The 22,414-nt window shown below is 35.3% G+C and overlaps 1 protein-coding gene across 4 annotated transcripts in view; it reads left to right on the plus strand.

Annotated features, from left to right (window-relative positions):
* The first annotated feature begins 1,163 nt into the window (after positions 1-1,163).
* The window catches only part of LOC150102257 (transcription termination factor 5, mitochondrial-like), a 46,448-nt gene continuing 25,197 nt past the window's right edge, over positions 1,164-22,414 (plus strand). Inside the window, exons 1-4 of one of the 4 annotated variants that reach the window (XM_090399276.1) lie at positions 1,164-1,225; positions 10,494-10,568; positions 10,847-10,937; positions 21,753-22,171. In XM_090399276.1, coding sequence (XP_090255402.1) covers positions 10,926-10,937; positions 21,753-22,171 — 431 coding nt within the window. In that variant the 5' untranslated portion in view covers positions 1,164-1,225; positions 10,494-10,568; positions 10,847-10,925. Of the gene's footprint in view, positions 1,226-1,356; positions 1,713-10,175; positions 10,569-10,846; positions 10,938-21,752; positions 22,172-22,414 lie in introns of those variants that run through there. The other 3 variants (XM_090399274.1, XM_090399275.1, XM_090399277.1) reach the window with 3 other exon arrangements.

Genomic DNA, 22,414 nt, shown 5'->3' on the forward strand with positions numbered 1-22,414 from the left:
TCGTTTGCGCTTGTCATTGCTATTGATGCGAAACTTTTATTATTGGTGTTTGTTCGTGGGGAGGATGAAATATTTTTAATAAAGCAATTTTTAATATGTAAATTTATTTATTAATAAATTCATTACTGACTAGGGGAAATTTTTTTTTATTTATTATTATTTTTTTGTTTTTGTATATAAAGTACCCCCACTTAATATTTTCACTGGTCGCCACTGCAACATACAGACAAAACTACTGTTAGTAGCAGTGGCGCACGCAGGATTTAATCTTGGAGGGTGTCGAGCGCTCAGGATTTAACCTTGGAGGGGGGGAAAGTTAAGTAGACGATTTGCGAATACACACTACGCATCGCATACGACCTATGACTGAGCATCTGCAGTGATCGCTAATTCATAAGTAGTATAGAAATAGAAGACACGACACAACAAAAAAAAAAAAATCAGCTAACGCCATTTTATTCCCGTATACGGGAGTAGGCGAGGCCATTTAGCCCTATCTAACTTTTGGAGACTGAGTGGGCAGTTCAATCTCCACTGGTACCCAATCAGAGACAGATGGCCCAAGGCTATCACTAATTAAGCGGTACGCAGTGAAGAGAGACGGCTCAAATGTGCCGCCATCTCGTGGTCCCTAACCCTAACACATTATATTTAATGTCTGAAATAATGTGGGTTCTACGGTCGATTTTCTTGAGTTTACGGGACGAAAAACCCGAGTTTCCGGGAGGAAAAACCTGCTTGCCAGTGCCAGAGATCGACTAACTCGGGAACCGGTCGAAAAAAGGCTTAGAAAAATTTCCTCTAGTCGCCGACTAGACTCGAAACCAAGTCTTCCTTCGTGCGGCCAAGCGCGGCGGTGTGCAAACGCCACATCCGCTGAGCTACACAGGCTCCTATCCAGACACGACACAACATAAATAAAAAAAAATGAATTTTAATTAGGAAAGATTTTTGGAAAATTTTCTAGTGTTTTTTCCTTTTCTTTGGGGGGGGGGGGTTCATGGGACCCTTTCCCCCCCTCTGGGTGCACCACTGTTTAGTAGCAGTTGATCTACTAAGGAAAACTCACATAAATTTCATACAATACGGTTACCAACCACAAGATGGCGGCAGTTGTCGGCATTATTCTTCCCTATCTGGCTTTTAAAATTAACGGTAGCCTTGGAGCAACTAAGAGTAGGTGGTTGCTGACCTGCAGTCTTCGAGTTTTGGCCAAACAGCATTGGTAACTCGATGAATAAAAGCATAAGCGATTTTTTATTTTTCAGTTTCCGAATTCTGTTTTGTTTTGCTGTTTAACTTTTTTTTTTTCGTTTCGTTAATCTTCGGTAGAGGGCCAAATGTGAAAACGAAATTAATGCGGAGTGTGAAAAGGAAGTGGAACATAAAATGTGCTCTGTGTTTTGTTAATGATTTGTTTACAAGGGTAACTGAGCATTTACACTTACAGACCTAAATTTCTCTATTTCCATAGCATGAGACAATGAAATAATAACCGACTACATCGTCTCGATTGTTTTGCAGACGTACTTATTCAGTGGAGCCTCTTATTTCAGTAAAGCTTTCGAATTCAAGAGTGATATTTTGAAATGAGCTATATGAGAAAAAATGACAAAAGTAACTAAAGGTTACATCCCTTTTTTATGTGTTGTATGAGGTATAAGTTTCCCTGAAGCAGACTTGGAAGTTTTTGTTTAACAGTCATCTCTCAGGTTTCTAGTATTCCTTATGGAATTATAATTTTTTAATTTTTGATCCTGTAGTACTTAATTTCCTTTGACTCGCATCTAAGAATTATATTTTTTTTATCTGAATCCCTTGAAAAGTTAAACCTACTGCACATTAGTACAGTTGGTGGGGTGCTGGCACCACGCAGCCCACCAACTCCAGAAACTTTATAATCCAGAAACTTTGCTTTAGAGACTAGACACAGAACTGTTTTCAAAACCATTTCGATCATCTAATAAGCAGTGTGAATGAAATTCATCTGCTACCAGATGATATTAGCAAACATCATTGCTTGCAACTAGACATTTGTCCAACTGATGGTTGAACTCACAGCCTGTTACTTGGAGAGTGAAAGTGCTATTCACTTGACCATACAGTCTAGCAAATTGACTTGTCAGACATGTCCATATTGCTCATAATTAAAAAAAAAATTAGTACTTAATCTGATAAATTTCACATGAAAATAAATATGCACTTTTAAAGAATTTAGATAAATTATGTTTGTGTATAAATTCTCCTAGAAGTCATATGAATGAAGTGAACTGCATGAAAAGTGTGCAGCTGATCTGCAAAAATCATAACAAATAGTGTATTTCATCACTAACTGATTGTTGTATTTTCCTTCATAGACCCCATCTCACAGTCTGCCAAATTCAAATATTTTGTATATTTTTATTGAGTGGAAAGTGCTTCCACCCTCCAGCCAATAGGTTTTGGGTGCAACCTTGGTTGCTGTGAGTTGAACAAAAATCTCATTGTGAGCATGAATCTTTGTGAATGCCTTTAGCTGATAGTGCCAGTGTGAGACTACACTTATTGAACACCTGAAGTGGCTTAAAAAAAAATGGATGTCTAGTGTCTGAGCTTCTAGATTATATGACCTCATTTCATCCAAAGACATTCATAGAGGAATGTTAATTTATAAGCAGCTGTATTACATGAATGTTTGTGCAAAATAAACAGCAATGGTCCTAGCACAAAGCCCTACAGCACACCACTATTCACCTGCCTTCTCCTGGATTCTGCTTCTTCATATACTACTTTTTGATATTTGTCCATCAGCCACCCTTTTATCCATTCCTATTTGTTGCAGTTTGCATAACAGAGTTTCACATAATATCTTATCAAATGCCTTTGCAAAACCCAACAATATCATAGTGTAGCCATTCCTTTTATCCAACTCAGCTGTTAATCTATTATAAAAAGTTAGTAGATTATTAAGGCATGACTGATCCTTCACAAAGCCATGCTGCTCCTCAGCAGAGTATCATAAAAGAATTCACCCATTCCTGAATTCTCTTTTTGACCAACTTTTCCAGTACTTTTATTACCACTCCTGAGATACTAATTGGTCTATAATTTGCTACCACATACTTTGATTCTCCTTTATGTCCAGGAATTATTTTTCCCTCCTTCCACTCTCTTGGGACTTGAATTAAACAGCCTAGTCAAAGGCATCACCAGTTCCTCTGCACATTCTCGTAAAATGTGAGCCAATATTCCATGCAATCCCACAGCTGTATTTGCATTCAGATTCTGCAATATATACTAAGTATCTCCAGTTCTTCAACTTCTGTTCTCATATCAGTCCCTATAACTTCTGTCATAATATCTTCACACTTGGATGATATATATTGCAAAACTCAGTATCCCAACAAAGTGTGAGATGTGATTCAAAAAGACAGAAGATTGGGTGTTCAAGCTGCAGCTGAGAAAGTTCATTTGGACAGGGAGAGTGTTCGACGCATTTTAATGAAAGAATTGAACATGAAAAAGATTTGTGCAAAAATGTTTATAAAAATGTTGTCAGATGAACATAAAGAATGTCGCAAGGAACTATGTTTGAACCTTCTGCAATGCATTAAGGATGAACCAAATTCAACAGATTTGTTGAATTCAGTAATTACTTGTAATGAAACTTGGATATTTACGTATGATCTGGAAACCAAGCGACAATCAATGCAGTGGAAGTCAGCAACATCTCCAAGACCAAAAAAAAAACACACGAGTTGTTCAAAGTTCAAGGCCATGCTGATTGTTTTCTTCGATATCCAGGGTATTGTAATGGCAGAGTGGGTTCTCAGCGGCCAGATGTTAAATCAGCAATATTACCTTGAAGCCTTGATGAAATTGCATTAACACGTGAGAAGGAAATGACCAAAATTGTAGAGAAACGGTTGGATTTTGCACTAAGACAATGCGCCAGCCCATAGCGCTTTGTCTGTGAATCACAACATCACTGTGCTGAGCACCCATCCTATTTGCCAGACCTGGCTCCCTGCGACTTCTACCTCTTCCTAAAGATCAAGTTCAAAGGAACCCATTTTTTGTCAGTAGAAGATGTGAAAGCAAAAACGACGGAGATCCTCAACAGCCTTTCAGAAAATGATCTGCAGAATACTTTGAACATTGGCAGCATCTTATGCAGCTGTGTGTCAACTCAGAAGGGAACTATTTTGAAGGAGATCATAGTTGATTTTCTCAATTTGTTAAATAAAAAGAGATACAGGCACAGTCTCGTTTTTTTCCTCTGTCAGACCTTGTATTGCATGAACCAGATTGATAAATCTTGGCAAAGTGAGCACTAATTGTTTGAACTACTTCATCTGCTTCTGATACTAGGTTAAAGTTATTCTTCCACAGTTGGCCATCCTTTCTTTTGCTGGCAGCAGAACGATAAAGTTCTTTTGGGTTGCTTTTAACCTGTCCAATTTATTTTCATACTTCAACTCAGCTTTTTGTACAATACTCGTAATTTTTCTGGCTTGTGCTATTTCATAACTCCTTGCACTCTTATTCTCACGATGTTACTTCCATATGATTTTCTTCTTATGGATCTCTTGTTTAATGAGATTTCACTTCCATTCTATTTGTTCTTTGAACTGTAAGGACACATTCAGATACTACATCATTAAGCATCTTTTCAAAAAAACGAAACTTCCCATGCACTGCTGATATCCTTCCCTGTTATTAATACTGTTATTACAGTATGATTATTTATAATTAATAACAGTTTTAATGGTTTTGAAGATTAAGTGTCAGAATAAAGAGTTCAGTGGGAGATTGAAATTACAAAATCTGGGAAACTAGAACCATTGGTGTGGGGGGGGATGCAGATAACCATTGGGATGAATGAGTGAGAGAATAGGAATTATCTAGAAATGTTAAATAATGTTTCTCAGGCCTCATCAAAATATGAATAGCCATACAAGATGTAAGTAGTGTTAAGGACTTTAAGATTCTATATGATAAACATTTGTCAGTTGAATAAACTGCCCACGATGAGTCTGTTGACTCCATGGAGGGTGTAATAATAATAAAGATGCAAGGATAGTTGTGGGCTCAAGGGGATGTGGCAGTTCATGTACCTAAGCATCAGAAATAAGAATGAGCAGTTTCTGGCATTAGTTCAACTCAGCCAGAAATTATCAGCATTAATGAGACTTGATTGATGGAAGATGATATAGGAATAGATGTAAAGGGTACTGTATTTTCTGGAGGATAGAGAGAACAGGATGGCGAGCTATTACTGATGATAGCAGAGGAATTGCTGCCAACAAAAATAATTAAGTAGGAGGAAGGCAAGTCTGAGGCAGTACATTTGTAGATTGTTTGGTGTGAGATAAAGCTAACAGAGCAACATATATGGTCAGATGCTGCTGCTGTTGCTGTAGACCAGGTAGTACAGCAACAGCAGCATCTGACCATATATTTGCTATAGACCAGGTAGTACACCAAAAGATATAGATACCATTCATTAGCAGATTAGCTTTGAGTTCAGGGCATGTAATTATTATAGGGAATGTTGGCTAATTGGAAAGAGGAAAGAAGCCTTAGTAGGGTGAAAATAGAATTTATACATCAACTAAGAAATCTGAAAAAGTTTGAAACAGAGATGATGGAAGAGATCCCACAGTTTGAGGAATGCTGAATCTGGTAATATCCATAATCAAGCTACTTTGCTTCCATATGGGTAGAGAACCATGTAGTATGGGTAGAGAACCATGTAGTATTGACTTGGGACATTGCTAAACATGAAATTTTCAATTCAGAAGGACTATGTGTAGAAGAGCTACTGATTATATCAAACTTAACAGGTAGCTTAAGCAGTTTCTTATGTTTATGGCATAGGAAACTGCAGCTGAAAGATGTTAGTAGTCCAGTTATAGTAGTCCTTAAACTTATTCACTGCCTGCAGCTTTCACCATTTCACATCTCCATAAACTTTCATGCAAAAAAACCTGCTCATTATTCCCATGCACAATTTCCAGAGATGTTCCCCCTCTCCCTCTTTCATGTTTTGTCTTTTGGAAAATCTCCTTGATGTCTGTCCAATAAATGACTCAACTTATATATCTCAGTCATATCACTTCTCCATCTTATGTATAAACCTTACTAATTTTTCCAAGATTTTAACAACCATAGAAGGTGTGAAACACCATTCTGCTTATTAGAAAGCTCTGCTCTAGAAATCAAACATGGAATTTGGTTTCTGGGAGTTTTTGGATTGTCTAACTATTAGTCCATTCATGGTAACGATAGTGATTTACTATAACCAGAACGATTTTTGATTGGTAAAATTCATGTTAAAAAATAAAAATACTAAATACTAGAAAATACTAAAAAATATTAAAAATAGGCAAAACCATAAAAATTAATAAAAATACTAAATTGAATTCTCAACAGTTAAATTGGGAGTTAAATGGATGAATGATCAACATGGTAAGCCCTGTAAAATCAATTGCAAAAGAAAATCAGCCAAAAGAAATTGCAAGGAGATGTTTGTCCATGTGCACAAGTATAAAAAGAAAAGAAGACTAATTACTTTAATATATGCAGATGGCAGGGAAGTGATAGAAAGAGAAAGAGAAGAGTTGAATTATTGAATGATGAATTTGCAAGAGTGTTTCATCCAAGTGGAAAAAATGCAGGGGATCAATTCGTGAATATAAGTAGATGAACTAGAAGTGTTAAGAATGTTATGAAAGTGGTGGCCCATGAAGTTTTAAGTGGGGGTTGCTGCCTATACAAAATAAAAAAAAATTCTTTTTTTCCTAATTAGTAACCAATTTATTAATAAATAAATCTGTAGATTTATTTATTAATAAATTGGTTACTGATTAGAAAAACAAATAATTTTTTAAAAATTATTTTGTATAAGCACCCCCGCTTAAAACTTCACAGGCTGCCACTGATATGAATACAACCATGAGGGTGTATAGGATATTGTCCATATGTTGTTAGAATAAAGTGAAAGAGTGCAATGCCTCTAACATGACTGTTAAATTAACTCTCAGTTTTGATAGTGCCTCAAGGGAATGGAAAGGGGACAAGATAGTTCTGTTTATGAAAGAGACTCCAAGACAGAACGTATCTAATTATAGACTGATCAGTATCAAAAAATTGGTGGTTAATATATTGGAAAAGGACAGAACTCAGGAATGGATAGTATTCACCTACCTATTGAAAAGCATGTACATGAATGCAAGAATGCATTTAAATGGTTTTGGAGTTATATGTTTGGAGAAGGTGTTGTTTAGTGAGAGTTTAGAAGTGAAACTGAAGATATTAGGGAAGATGCAATCAAGCGTCTGTCGCCTCTGTGATAAATGAACATAAGCATACAGAAATTATTATTCAGTGCTGAATGCATTTTCACAGGTTTCAGATTCGTTGGTAATGACATTACACAATAGTAATGGTGGGTACAAGGGGATGTTGAAATGCATGTACACGAATGCAAGAACTATCAGGAATAAGAGAGAGGAGTTTTTGTTATTGAGCAGCTCGACTTAACCAAAAATAATGGGTAACAGCAAGGCCTGGTTGATAGAAAATGATAGAGTTACAGAGATAGAATGTAAAGGGATATTGTATTTTTAGGGATAGAGGGCATAAGACAAGAGGTGTTACTGAGGATTGCTGAAGAATTATAATCAACAAAATTAGATGGTAAAGAGGATTTTAGGTGTGGAGTAGATGGTTCATTTGAGACTGTCTGGTGTAAGATAACAAAAAATATATTGTTGGGTGCTGTTATACACCAATGGGTGGTCCACAGAAGGATGTGGATGCCATGTATCAGCAGATTAGCACAATGAGTGCATGTAGACTGAACAATTATTATGGGACATAGATTGGAGGGAGGAAAGAGGACATGGTAAGATGGAAGTGGAATTTTTTAAGGGATAATTACATGAAACAACATGTTATAGAGGAGACAAGGGATTTGGGAGTGTTAGATCTGATAATAGCATCAGAAGATATATCCATAACCAAGGTAAACACTCAGCCTCCAATTAGAAAAGTGACCATGCAGTCTTGTTCTGGGAAGTTGCTAAACATAGAATTCTCTGTCAAGAAAAGGTTTATGTTGAACTATAAAGCTGGTAATTATGACAGACTTATTAGTCATCTTGGAGCAGTGCCATTGGCTTGAGAAGCTACAAAGAAAGAATGTCATTGTTGGAAGTGGTCAGAGATTATTATTATCTGAGACCATCAGGAAGTCAAGGACTCATTGAGGGAGGCTGTAAATTACCCAACCCAGCTATCATAGCTTCCCTTAAATTCATTTACACTAGATGCACTTGCTACCCCTAAGGGCAAATTATTCCACTCACTCACTGCTCTCTGAGAAAAAAACCTAGCTCTTACCCTTTCTTGACTGAGAACAGCCTTAACTTCCATGGATGCCCCCGTGTTCTCTCCCTGCCTTCCATATAATAATGAAAAATGTTATCATTTGAAATGCCATAACACTCATTCAAAAGTTTATAGACCTCCATCATATCACCCCTCTTTCCCCTGTTAACCAGAGTGTGCAATCCACATGCTCGCAATCTGTCCTCATAATCTAAATCCCATAATCCAGATATAATCTTTGTAATTCTTCTTTGCATCCTTTACACAGCTTCTTTATCCCCTTGGAACCTGGGAGACCAAATGTGCACACAGTAATCCAGGTGTGGTCTTATCAAAGCCTTGTAAAGAGGCAAAATTACTTCCTTATCCTTACATGTCAAGGTTTGCTTCAACATAACAATTAACCTCCAAGTTGTATTTGCAACTTTTGCTATGCGACCTTTGAACTTTAAATTCTTATCCACCAATACACCAAGATCCCTTGCCTCTTCAGTTTCTTGTAGCATATTTGAGAAATTATTTATTATTATTATTATATTATTTTTATTTTTATTATTATATTATATTATTTTTAGTATTATTATTTGAGAAAAGTAGTATCAGAATCCATACTCAAGGTTTATTCATTCATTTTGTATGGTGATTTAACGACCATGAGCTGCTTTTACGGGGAGGTACGGCACCACCTCAATCCCCCCATTTTTATCTGGACTCAGGACCAGCATAGCTGACAATTCAGACCTATGGCTGGAAGGATTGTCTTAAGTATTCCTGACTGTATCCGTATGTGTTCATGGGGCTGGTTTTGCCTGCTTGCGGGATGAAAACCCCCAGATAAACTAGGGGAAAAACCCTGCTGTCTACACCCAAGACCAGCTAACTTGGCTATGGCTGAGGAAGATCCTTAATCTCCTCACGTCGTCGATGGGAATCGAACCTAGGACACTCCTTCCCAGGCATATGGTTGTGAGCGCATAGCCACTAGGCTAACCGTGTAGACATACTCAAAGTGAAGAAGATAAACCAAGTGGGAATTGAGTGAATGAATAGAGATATAAAGCATCTCAAGCAAGAAGGGTGACTAGTTTGGTAAGAAAGGCCAAATCAGATTATGAGAGAAAATTGACTGGTAGATCAGTTAACATCTGTGGCAAAGAACCCAAAAATTACATCTGTGATCATCTGTATGGCAAGTCAGGACTAGAAGACCATGCTCTTGATACTCTTTCACCTAGGATTAAATAAAGGAAGACATGGGTATTACACAGAAGTCACTATTGGTCTGAGATGCTATTTTTATAATCAGTATCTGCTATGAAGCACTTTCCCCTCCCCCATCCTCAGCAAGTGTGATTGCATTAATTTGCCAAAGATATGGGAGACAGTCATTCTGAGTTCAGAATAGTCTGTCTTCTTTATGGTTATCCAGCCCATAGAGGGTGTCATGTTAGACATTGGTTCTGTTTCAGTTACAATTTGAATTGTTTCTTATGATTTTTTTTTTTTTGTTGCCTGTGTGCTTGTCACACTTCTAATTTGTGCTCTGAAAATGCTGAGTCGAAAACAAGCAAAATTAATATCATTGAATTATAAATTAATTTTGTTTCTCTCTTGTTTTGTGTACCATGAAACATTGTTATGAATAATCAACATTAGCCTTTTTGTATGTAAAGCTTCTTTGAATAAGCACTTATATTTGAAATGGCATCTGTATGATATTCTTTATTGCCTCCAGTGGACTCTTATGGAAATGGTATGGTTTACCGGGTCTCACTTGTCTGATTAGAGAACTCTAATGTAGATTTCTCTATTAGATGTTCTATTCTGATTTCTGCTTATCCAAACTAGCAGAGGTGGGATGTTAAGGTCTCCATATACATCAATGCAAAATGCAGGTGGTTGTGTAACAAAGGCAGTTTCCACATAAATTTGAATGTTGCAGGGAGTTTGAGTTGTTGAGAACTTAAGATATGCATTCTGCCATAAAGATTCTTGTATTATCTAAAGGAAGTTCATTTGAAGGATTTATACTGGTCAATGATGCATTGTATACTGCTTGTATTATAGCTATTATTAATCGTGGATAAGGATGAAACTCATTCACTCAGTTTCTTTTGCAGACTGCTGTTAGTGAAATGGAATTATGTGAAGCATTATCAAAAGTAGGGTTGGTCATGATGCCATTTTTAAGGTAGGTAAGTAAGTTGCTGATTAAACTATTTCTTGTATTGTAGTGTACCATATTGTAGTGTGCTTTGAATCCATGCAGAACATAATATTTTTAACATATTTAAATTTAAGAATCTAAATTATAAAATCTGGTTAACATAATCCTTACTTTATTTACAACATTGCTGATTACTATCAATTTTTAATCCCAAATATTACAATCAATTTTTAATTTCAAATTTACTACTCTGCCTAGTATGCATGTTAATTTAAAATCCAAAATCATGTTCATTTTGTAATCTAGATTATGGGAGAAATATAGAGGTTCATGCTTTAGCATCCCTTGAAGCATTCTATGTCGACCATATTTCAAGCCCAGGAAAATGACTAATCAGGTGAGGCATTTTCAGCTATCTTCCTTAATGAATACTGAGACCTTCTGGCTAGCTGAAATTGTGTTAACTAGTAAGCTAAGTAACAAATAAGCCAAACCTTAAAGATAATTATTAATTCATGTCTGGTGCTGACTGCTTGGCAGATTAATTTCTAAATTTTGCTAATTTTCTAAATTCTTTATTATAACCCTCATATTATAGTACAAAAGTTTAAATAATGATTGATATGTGTTACCTAAGAGCAACAGCTTGTGTAGGTTATTATTATTATTTGTGACACCTCCAAGGAGTCCGAAGACTCATCACGTATAGGGAGGACGCTTACTGTACAACTCTCCATCTCCACCATTATGCTGAACCTCTACTACCAATCATCTACATCAACACCATCTACTGCTCACCACAACTAGTATTTTTTGTCTGTCAATTGCGTGTGTTTTGAAGGACTGATTTGTCTATGTGGGATGAAAAACCCAAGTTTCTGAGAGAAAAATCCCTGCTACCTCCATATGAGATCAGCTAACTCACCTTCAATTGAAAAGGTCCATATAAAGATTCCTCCCATCACAACGAGAATTTAACATAGGCCTTTTCTAATTAAAGGATGCAACATACCATCGTTCTTCCAATTGTGCTACAGAGGCACTATGATATGCATATAGTTACGGTTATGCAATTCACACACAGAGAAGAAGGTTAACATACTAATAAAAATCAGAGAAGGGCGACATGCTAATATATACATTAGATTTTGGAACAAAATAAAAGAATGTAGTTAAATAGCATTTAAATTTTACATTTTACACATGAAACTGGACCTTGGAATAAAAATATGCTCGAAATCTTTACCTAAGACCAATCATTTATACAATTATTTTAAACAGATCTTCCTCATTTCTGTAGAAAAATAAATATTCTTTAATTAGGGTTTTCTATTTGTTTTCTATTTAGTTTCTGTTAGATCTAGAATAAGAGTCCTAGCATATTTTTAGCCTTTCTTCTAAGCTCTAACAAGAAAAGACAAAATTACGCAAAGATATGCCTGTACTTTTGAGAAAAGGAGATGATAAACACTTTCTGTAGGAAAAGGCATGTCACAGTCTAATTAGAAAAGGGTATTGAAGTTAAAATTATAATGTATGATTAAATAAGATAAAAACATGGAACCAGTAGATTAAAATTGAATTGTGTAAGTGTTATAGTCAAAATTCTAAAATGTATTAAACTACATGCTTAACAAAAAAATATAATGTTAAAAAGGAAACACAGATGTAAATTATGCTCTGCAAGATAAAAGAAAAAAAAGGCTCCACATCTACCAGCCAACGAGAGTCCAAAAGGTCACTACCTAATGACGACATGATGACGTAATGCATGGGTGAATAAGTACTCGAGGAAAACAAGCATGGCGTACTTCCGTGAAAGCGCACTCAGAGAAGGGAAGAGACGTGACGTCATCCATGACAATGAATGGGAAGGTGACATGGAATATGAGTAAAGTGCTGAAAGAGGGCGCTGTAAAGTAGAATAAAAGTAACCGTGCGCAATTTGAAACTCTCTCTCTTGATTTTCTGTTCCTGTGTTCCCATTAGAGCCTGCATGGCTGAGGAAGCTTGCCGGTGACCAGCAACTATCTCCCATCGCTGTTAGATCCGAGATGAACAAAGCTACCTGTGGAATGAAGCCAGATTCTCAGTAAGGAGCCATTGGTAAACCACACCAATGTAAAGACAGCGAAGGACAACCTTCGAGGAAGAAATAAGTAAGTCGCAGCAGCCATGAAAGTGATTGACTGATGAGCATGTGGGAGAAACCATGAAACTCTTCTTTGTAAAGACAAGATGGTAAAGTACAACACTTTAATTTTCTTATATAGTTGTAAAGAAGAAAAGGGGGGCAAAGAAAGGAACAATTCTATGCATATGTTTGCTCTTAGTGTTCTAGTGGACTGATTGTCTGTGTTAGAAGACTTGTGCTATTCTTAAATTATACCAAGGGGAGACATGACTTTTGAACAGTTTGTTGGAAGAAACTAACAGTTATAGTGCTGAATGTAAGCCTGACTTACACTTAAAGTGTGGGCACAATAATTACAGAATTGAACTTTGTTTTCTATAATTTGAATATAAAATAGTGTGAACTTTTGTGCCATATGTGACCTGCACTTATATATATAGAGAGATTGAATATTGATTAATTTAGTGAACATAGATTGAATTTGAGCTTAATTTTAATGCAGAGATATCTAGTTGAGATTATCTAGTTGATCACTTAAATCTTGAGTGGGGGGGGGGGGGGGTTAAGAGTTTCAGTTCTGAATAACGGATAACTTAGTGGTGAGATTATTGATTCATATATTTTAGAATGTGTAATCTAAATGTAACTCTTTTGCTATAATAAATGTATTTTGTTAACTTTAATCTGAGAGTTGTCTAAATACGAGATTGAATTTCCACTTACAAAATCTCGGACCTGTGCATAGAGGGGATACCATAGATTTAAGGGAAAGTGAGCCATGACTGCAAATCTCACGATCTCCTAATGCTATTAAGCTCATAGTCTGTTTAGATTGCAATTTATTTCTGGTATACTTTCTCGGGATGAGAAAAATCTCCGTCCCTAGTTTCTGACTGGTGCAGTTAAAATCTAAATTTTGTCAGAGATCAAAAGGAAAGTGCCACCCCAGAACTAAAATAGGAGTAAGTTATAGTAAGCACATATAGGATGACATTCCAAAGAATAAGTAAAATAAAAGAGAAGAACACCACAATTGAACATTTCACTTCTTATTATTAAAGGTAGTATAGTGAATATTTTTTGGTGCTAAATAAGTGTAATATTTGTGTATTGCTTCTTTATTTGATTTAAGGACTATATATTTTATGTCCATATGTCTACTAAAGAAAACATCTTGTTTGATATTTACATATTCATTATTGTTTTTTTATGAATATCAGTAACCCATAAATATCTAACATGTGTAGTATGCTGTATTTATTGCACTTTGTTGTATCCTTGTATTTGTTTCTAGTTAAGGTTTGAATTACTTTATTAAGTCGAAACTAGAAGTTTCATTGTAGCACTATAAATCCTGTTACCATATTGTAGTGTGCTTTGAATCCATGCAGAACATATTTATAACATATTTAAATTTAAGAATCTAAATAATAAAGTATGTTTAACATAATCCTTACTTTATTACTACATTGCTGATGTGCAGTTTCCAACTTAAATTACCAATTTTTAATCCCAAATAAGTTATTACATTGACTTTTTCTATTTCCATATAGTTGCAATTTGAATTTGTTTGCATTTCCACGTAAGAATAATTGTGCCATGAAGTTCATTTTACTTGTTGTATTTTGCAAGTTAAAATTTACATATTTAGTTTTTAATACATTCAGACTGAGTTTATTTTGCTGGAACCAATTTGTTATTTTTTAAAAGATCAGCATGCACTATGGTTTGTGTTTGTTTTGCTATTTTCGAAGAGAAAATTAGAACCATATCATCTGCAGAAGTGTTTATTTTACTGTTTAGTTTAATATTGCAGAAGTCATTGATATAAATACTAAATAAAACTGGTCCTGAGACAGATATTGTGGTTTGCCATGAACTAACCTTACCACGGCTAAGGTTAGTTTATGGTCATCTAGGGAGGTATAAACTATGTTTGTGAAGTTTAGAAAATCATGTTCTGTTCTAAATTTTTGTCTGAACCCAATCTGATTCTTTGAAAAGAAGTTATTTTTTTAAAAAAAATTCAGGTGTCTAATTTTTACCAATTTCTCTAATTTTTTTGAAAAGAAGGGAGACTAGTCTGTAATTTGTTTCCCTTTTCATAAATTGGTACTGCTATGGCCTTCTTATAATGCAATAGAAAAAAACGTATCTATCATGATAAATAAAATATGCATTAGGTATTCAATAATGTACATTTAGCATTCTTTCACAATGCTAGCATTAATGCCATCTTATCTTTAAGTTTTGATTGTTTTTAGGCTAGCTTAACACTTGATTTCTTGGGAGATTTTAATACAGCAGTATAAATTGGGAGAAGGAATTTGCATGTAGTAATGGAATGGAATTTCTAGAATTCTTGAGGAATAAATATCTTAAGTAACATGTCATACACACATGCACACATGAGTGAAGAAGAGGACACAATTTGGTGTAAAGTGGATGACAAACAGTATCAAACAGGAGTTTGATATTGATTACAACCTCAAAGCCACCTTTAAACCTCCTGCAAAATTAAAAAGCTTACTCAACTCATCCAAAGACCCACTCCTTCTGCTGGCCCACCCTGGAGTATACCATATTTTTTGCACCTGTAATCTACCATACATAGGGGAAACAGGACATGTAATCTACCATACATAAGGGAAACAGGACGCACAATTCCTATCAGACAAAAGGAACGTAAACGACACATTAAATATAATAACTATGGTGACGCTGGCCTTTCTGATCATGCCCTGAACACTTTACATAGAATTGACTGGAAAAGCATTGCATCACAAAAAATGATGTGAAGGTTTACATCACACCAAAACATGGTATGAACACAAATTTAAGGAAACCTGTGAGATTCTTATCAACCACCCCAATCTGAACAATAATGATGGTCTAAAAATCCCAAGCATATGGAAGGCACATATTCTACCCACGGAACCTTTCTTCCTGAAAGCTAACTGTAAACAGGACTGTAGATAATCCAGAATCTTAAATCTAATATAACAATTGTCATGTTAAAATAGGACATCATTGTTACTGTAAGAAAACTATCAATATAAAGAATTTTCTCCCATGTTATCTTAAATAGAATTTAGCTTTGATGTAGTTTCTAAATATTTAATTAATTTTTAATTTTATCTGTATCTTTTTTTTTCCCACTAGAGGTCATGCCAGTAGAATAACCGGTGATCAAATCATTGTTTCTTTAGCTTACTGTACGAAATGTAACTCAGCTTGTCCTTGTATATTTGTATATACTCCAGATGATGACCTTGATATGAAGGTCGAAACGTCGGGAAATTAAAAATAGTTATTTATAACACGGTTGTAAAGTCCATAATTTCCAAAATGAATGCTGATGACTGTGCAACACTAAAAGAAAGGATTGATATTTTTTGAAGTGAGTCTTTTGACTCCATGGAGCACCCATATAAATAATAATAATAATAATTTAACAAGGGACATAGTTCACAAATCGCCCATTGGACAATGCAAGACAATAATGCTGTGAATTCCAGTATTCCACGAAAAACGTGAATTGTTTGAGCAACAATTCACACAGATGTGAATTGTTGCTCAAACATCTATATAGTATTTTGTCTGGTAATAATATAGAGAGCAGTGAGCTCCAGAGGAATATTGACTACTGTTTGAAAATACTGTGTATTTTGTTCAGAAGTTCCAGTGTGGCAGAGAAGAAAATTTGTACTTTGGCATATTGGTGAACTAACCCTCAGTATAGAAGTATTTCCTCCACACTGAGGATTGGTTGCTTTGAGGCATTCAACACTAATAAATAATCATCATCATCATCATCAAATTCCTGCCATGTACCCTCAAGGGATGTACAGGATATGACAGTACTACATGAAAAAAATTACATCATTATTAATTTCCTATCTACAATTTTCCTCCAAATCAGTCTGTTACTTGTCAAGACTCCAACATTATCAGATCTTATATTTCTATCGTCTAAAGCATTTTGTACCGTATCAATCCACCTATATCTTGGTCTTCCTCTGGGTTGTTTTCCTGCCAACCTGGCAGAGAACACTTGTTTTGCTAATCTTTCCTCGCCAATTCTTTTTAAGTGACCATACCACCTGAGATTAGCTCTGCTAACGCATTCCTGGATGCTGACAATGTCAAGTTCTTTCCTAATATCCTCGTTTTTAATATGATATTGCCATTGATGCCATCTGTTCATGCCTGTAATCTTTCTCAGGACTCTCATATCTGTGGTCTCTAGTCTTTTGTCAAGTGTTTTACTTCTGACACAGCTCTCAGATCCATAAGTTAAAAGTGGTTTGAACACTGTCTTGTACACAGCTAATTTAGTGTTCCGACTGATTTCTCTCTTATTCCATCTGAATTTATTCAATTGACTTCCCACCATACCAGCTTTGCTGATTCTGTTGTCTATTTCTATATTTAATTTACCATCTTCAGTAAAAATCGTCCCTAAATAGCTGAAATGTTTAACTTGTTCCACAGGTTCTCTATTCACAACACAGTTGACACAGTGTTTTACTTCTGACCCAGCTCTCAGATCCATAAGTTAAAACTCGTTTGAACACTGTCTTGTACACAGCTAATTTAGTGTTCCGACTGATTTCTCTCTTATTCCATATGAATTTATTCAATTGACTTCCCACCATACCAGCTTTGCTGATTCTGTTGTCTATTTCTATATTTAATTTACCATCTTCAGTAAAAATCGTGCCTAAATAGCTGAAATGTTTTACTTGTTCCACAGGTTCTCTATTCACAACACAGTTGACATTTTCAATGATTCTGCCTATTTTCATTGTCTTTGTCTTTTTATTGCTGACCTTCATACCATATCTATTACAACAGCTATTCAATTTAGTCAGAGAATCTTGCAGACTTGTAGCAGATTTATTTAGAAGTATAACATCATCTGCATAAAGCAAAGAGCTGACATTAACATCTCCAATTTTGATATCATGTTTAATACCACTTTCCTTCATAATGTGATCCATATAGATAATGAATAACAGAGGGGATAATGTACATCCTTGTCTCACACCAGATTTAACATTAAACCATCTTCCTTTGACACATGCCCCATTGACACCATATAACTGAAGCGTATTGAATAGCTTCTCTCTTGGCACCCCTTGTCATATGCCTTTTCCAGATTGACAAAACTTAAATACAGATCTTTGTTATATTCCCATGCTTTCTCGACTATTTGTCGTAAAGTGAAGATCTTATCCTGGCACTCTCTATTCGGCCTGAATCCAGCTTGTTCTTCACCAAGCTTTTCTTCCACAATTCTTCGCAACCGTTTCTCAAGTATACTTGCATAGATCTTGCCAGGAACACTCAGTAGGGAAATACCTCTGTAATTTTCACATGCAGTTTTATTTCCCTTTTTATATATGGGTACTATGAGAGCTCTACTCCAATCATCGGGAATTCGTCCCTCTGTCCAGGCTTTCTGAACTATGCAGTGCAGCCACTGTAAGACTCTTATACCACCATACTTCAGCATTTCTGGTCGAATATCATCTACTCCTGCTGCCTTTCCACATTTCAAGCCTTTGATGGCTTTTTCTACTTCTAGTATGGATATGTATTCCTGACTGCATGCCTGGTCAGTGTTTTTTACCACTGTGCTGTCATCACTGCTTGTTTCATTTAGCAGTTTTGCAAAGTAATTACTCCATACTTCAAGGATATCTTTTTCTCCCGTTTTAATGTTTACAGCACTCTTTCCTCCATTCTTAAGCTTCTTCAACAACCTCCAGAATATTTTGCCACCTTCTTGATATTTATTTTCTATATTCTTGCCAAAGTCCTCACATGACTTTTTTAGCTAGTTTTACACAGTGTTTAGCATTCTTGCTTTTGTCTCTATATTCTCTAAGAGCACAAGCTGACTTATTTGACAGGAACTTTTTGTATGCTTTCTTCTTTTCCTTCACTGCCTCTTTAACTTCCTGTGTCCACCAGGGAGTTCTGATTTTTTTATCCTTACAGATAACCTCACCACATGCCTCTCTGGCCTAATCAATCAATGTTTTCTTCAGAGTTTGCCACTGAATCTCCAAGGTTTGATTCCTGTTCTCAAACTCTTTCATTTTTTCTTCAATAATCTTTGTGTATTTTATTACATACACAATACATTATATCACATCTGAGAGCTGCTCAACTTTTATTCGCTTTAAAACTTTAAAAATTGTTAACTGTAGAAATGGGGTTTCAGATTCAACTCTTCAGACTACTAGTCAGCTGTCATATGTATAATCTAATGGCAGATGCACCAGGAATTAAGGCAAGGAATTCTTAGCATTGGCAGATGTAATGAAACCAAAGATTATAAGATATTATTGAGACCTGGCTGAAACTTTGTAACTGAGTGGAATCTGGAGAAGATTGGTAATAGAAGGGTTATCAGAAAGTAATAATAGTTATGGGAATATTGACTGTGCCTCTTTTGTGTGTACAAATACTGGGAGTTTCAGGAATAATGGGACTGAGTTTGTGGTACTGATAGACTCAGTCTATCCAAAGATTATTAGATCAGCAAAGCTTGGTTGATAGCTATATGTCCTGAGAGGGATAGAGGTCGAAGGATATAGCATATTTCAATATGATAAAATGGGTTAAATGGAATGGTGAAGCATTATTTATGCTCAGTAGTTGTTTGTGCCATCTCAGGATGGAGAATCAAGAAGGCGATGGCACAGATGGTTTGACAGTGTATGGTGTGAGCTAGAGGTGGGCAGGACATAATATTTAGTGGCAGAGATGGCTTTGAGAGTAAATGGTATGAGCTAGAGGTGGGCAAGATATAATATTTAGTGGGATGTTGCTATAGGCTAGCAAATATAAAGAATGATGAGTGAGAAATGTTATGAAGGATTTTAACTGTAGCAATATAAATTAGGCAGAGGAATCAGCATACAGTATTACATGAACTAGAATTCTTGGGGAACAGATGTCTGAGATAGCATGTGATGGAGGGAACATAAAAATCAAAAGTGTTGGATTTGGCCATATCATGAGAAGATCTGATAGTAACTGAGATGTCATAACTTTTCCCTTTTTGAGAAGAGTGACCATATTGTGTTGACCATTGAGGATAAATAGGTATGCAGAAGTATTAAGAAGAAAGGAATTTATGTGAATTTAGACAGATGATTATAATATAATTGGGAAATCAGCTTGGAGCAGTGGAAGCATTTAAAGGAAGAAAAATCATTGAGAATGGAAAATATAAAGAGAAATTAACAGTTGCCTGAGGAATATAAGACTCAAGCTAGGAAGGTAACATGTAGTAAGAAGGGAAAAAATTATAATTCCAGAGGAGTCTAGCACTGTGAATCAAGAAATTCTTTCATTATGTGCCAATAGGAGGAGAAATGGTTGTGAATGAATGATCTTGTTGGGTGGAAATAGTAATCAGATAACCAGTGCAGATGATGTAGTAATATTTAACAGTTATTTTTTTATGGTGTTTCATCTTAGTGTAGAAGGCTTTATTCCTGTGTGTATAAGGAAGGGTAAGGGTTGAAGGATTTAGAAGTGAATAAAGAGATTGTATTTCAAATACTGAGAATTCTTGATTTTAGTAAGGCAGTGGGACTGGATGAGATTTCAATGTGTTTTAAGAGAATGTGCTAAGAAACCGACATGTCATTAACCTGGTTGTTTTGTTGCTAGACTAGACTAGATGCATTCCTAAAGAGTGGAAAGAAGGTAAGATAGTTTCATACATTGGTTTGTATTTCTTCTGTGATTTGTTGATAGATTTTCAAAAAATTAGTTAGTGCTTGTACACAGAGTTGAGATTCTGTGTACAAGCTGTGAAAAGATTGGGGTATCATGATTTATGAAGGTTGGCATGGATTTATTAAGTGAGTGCTCTGGTTTTTGAAAGATATCTGGTTGTCTTTTGTAATAAAGTAACAAGTACAGTTGATGAAAGGAAAATACTGTCATTTTTCTGGATTTTGCAAAGCATTTGATAGAATTCCACACTGTCATTGCAGAGTCCACTAACCCAATATCTAAATTGTGGATTTAGATACTGGGTTAGTGGACTAAATCAGAAATTGGCTTTCTGATAGATATCAAGGCATTATACACTGGGGTGGTATACAAGCAAGGACTGTTATTCTTCAACCTTTGTCAGTGATATTAGTACCAAATTGCAGGGCGATATTCAATGATTTGATAACGAGAAGGGTTATTAACAATATCACTGATGTCATTGCTCTTCAGGAAAATTTTAGTGAGCTAGACAAATGATTGGATGTTAGTTTAACACAGCGAAATGTAGTTTGGGATCCACAGATGGGAGGCTGCATACTCTCTTTGTAGAAGTGAATACTGGTAGAAGTGAATGAAGTAATGGATCATCAGATGATACTAGATAGAAATATGGTGTTCAGAAGACATATTACAAAAGTCATGAAGAGGGTACAGAAGCAGATAATAAAACAATGATGATGGGACTGTGAAATGTTAGTTATGAAGGATAGACTAAGGACAGATAACAAAATTCATAATGTTTCAGTCATATCACTTTTTTATCAAAAACGATGGAGTAATATGATTGAGACATTTAAGCTGTTGAGCGATATTTACCAGATCGACACATGAGAGATTTTCATATGCTAAAACAAAGTGAAGGAGCAGGGACAAAAGGCTATTATTAATATTATTATTAATAATAATAATAATAAATTTTTATTTAATTTTTTAAAAAAATTTGTAATATTAATATAAAAATGTTTATGTTGCATTATGAAATGCATCTTTTATGATCGTCTCTAGTAATTTCTTTATTTGTTTATTTCTATGCAGAATAAAAATATTGCTTATGTTCAGACATGTGTTTAAAAAAAACAACAAATTGTGAACATGGGACTCAGCACATTGTCTTGTTAAACTAGATTTGAAAACTAGTATTTAGCAGCAATAGTAGCTAGGTCTAAAGGAAAGGAAGAAAAAAGTACTCTCCTTAATTTCTCAGTATAAGCTGAATTTAATTAACCTGCGTATTAATCTATGCAGTATTTTAATTTTTTTGTAAACTTCTTTTAGGTGTTCACTTTGTCGAGTTGTTACCTCATACTGCTTAATAGAAATGTAAAGAAACATAGATGGAAATTTGTCTGCAGATCTATTCATAATACATCCACGTTGATGCCATCCTTGTCTATTTATGGATTTATCAACAAAGGAGGATTAGAAGAAGTTGCACATGTTCAAACACAGATGCTTTCAAAGGTAATTGGATGTGCACCTCTCACTGCTCATGTACTCTTAAAGAAAAATAAGCATCTCATTAGCATTAAAGAAGAAGAGATTAAAAAGACTATGCTCTGCTTAAAAGAATTTGATTCGAAAAATATTGCAAAGTATCCTGCAGTTATTTCTCTTTCCCCAGAAATTATTATGGAACGAAGCCAGTGTTTAAAGGAGATAGGCTTTCCCCGTATTAATTTGTATGCTATTGACAGGTGAGAGCATGTCTCTATAAAATTCATAGATGTATATAAACTGGTGTCTAAAACCTAAGGACAAACATTATTTCTGAAGATTACAGCTGAAAATTCAGCTGAAATCTTCAGAAATAGCTTTCTGAAGAAATTGCTTTGTGGCAATTTGTATAACTGACAATTTCAAGTATAAAGCAGATATACATTTAAATTTTCAAATAACATGCAAAGGAGTCATGGTAGCACTCATCAAGATAAAAAGCT

Source organism: Typopeltis vanoorti, chromosome 10 (genome assembly GCF_054136105.1).
Source record: "Typopeltis vanoorti isolate ZY-2024b chromosome 10, IOZ_Tvanoo_1.0, whole genome shotgun sequence".
NCBI classification, from domain to species: Eukaryota; Metazoa; Arthropoda; class Arachnida; order Uropygi; family Thelyphonidae; genus Typopeltis; species Typopeltis vanoorti.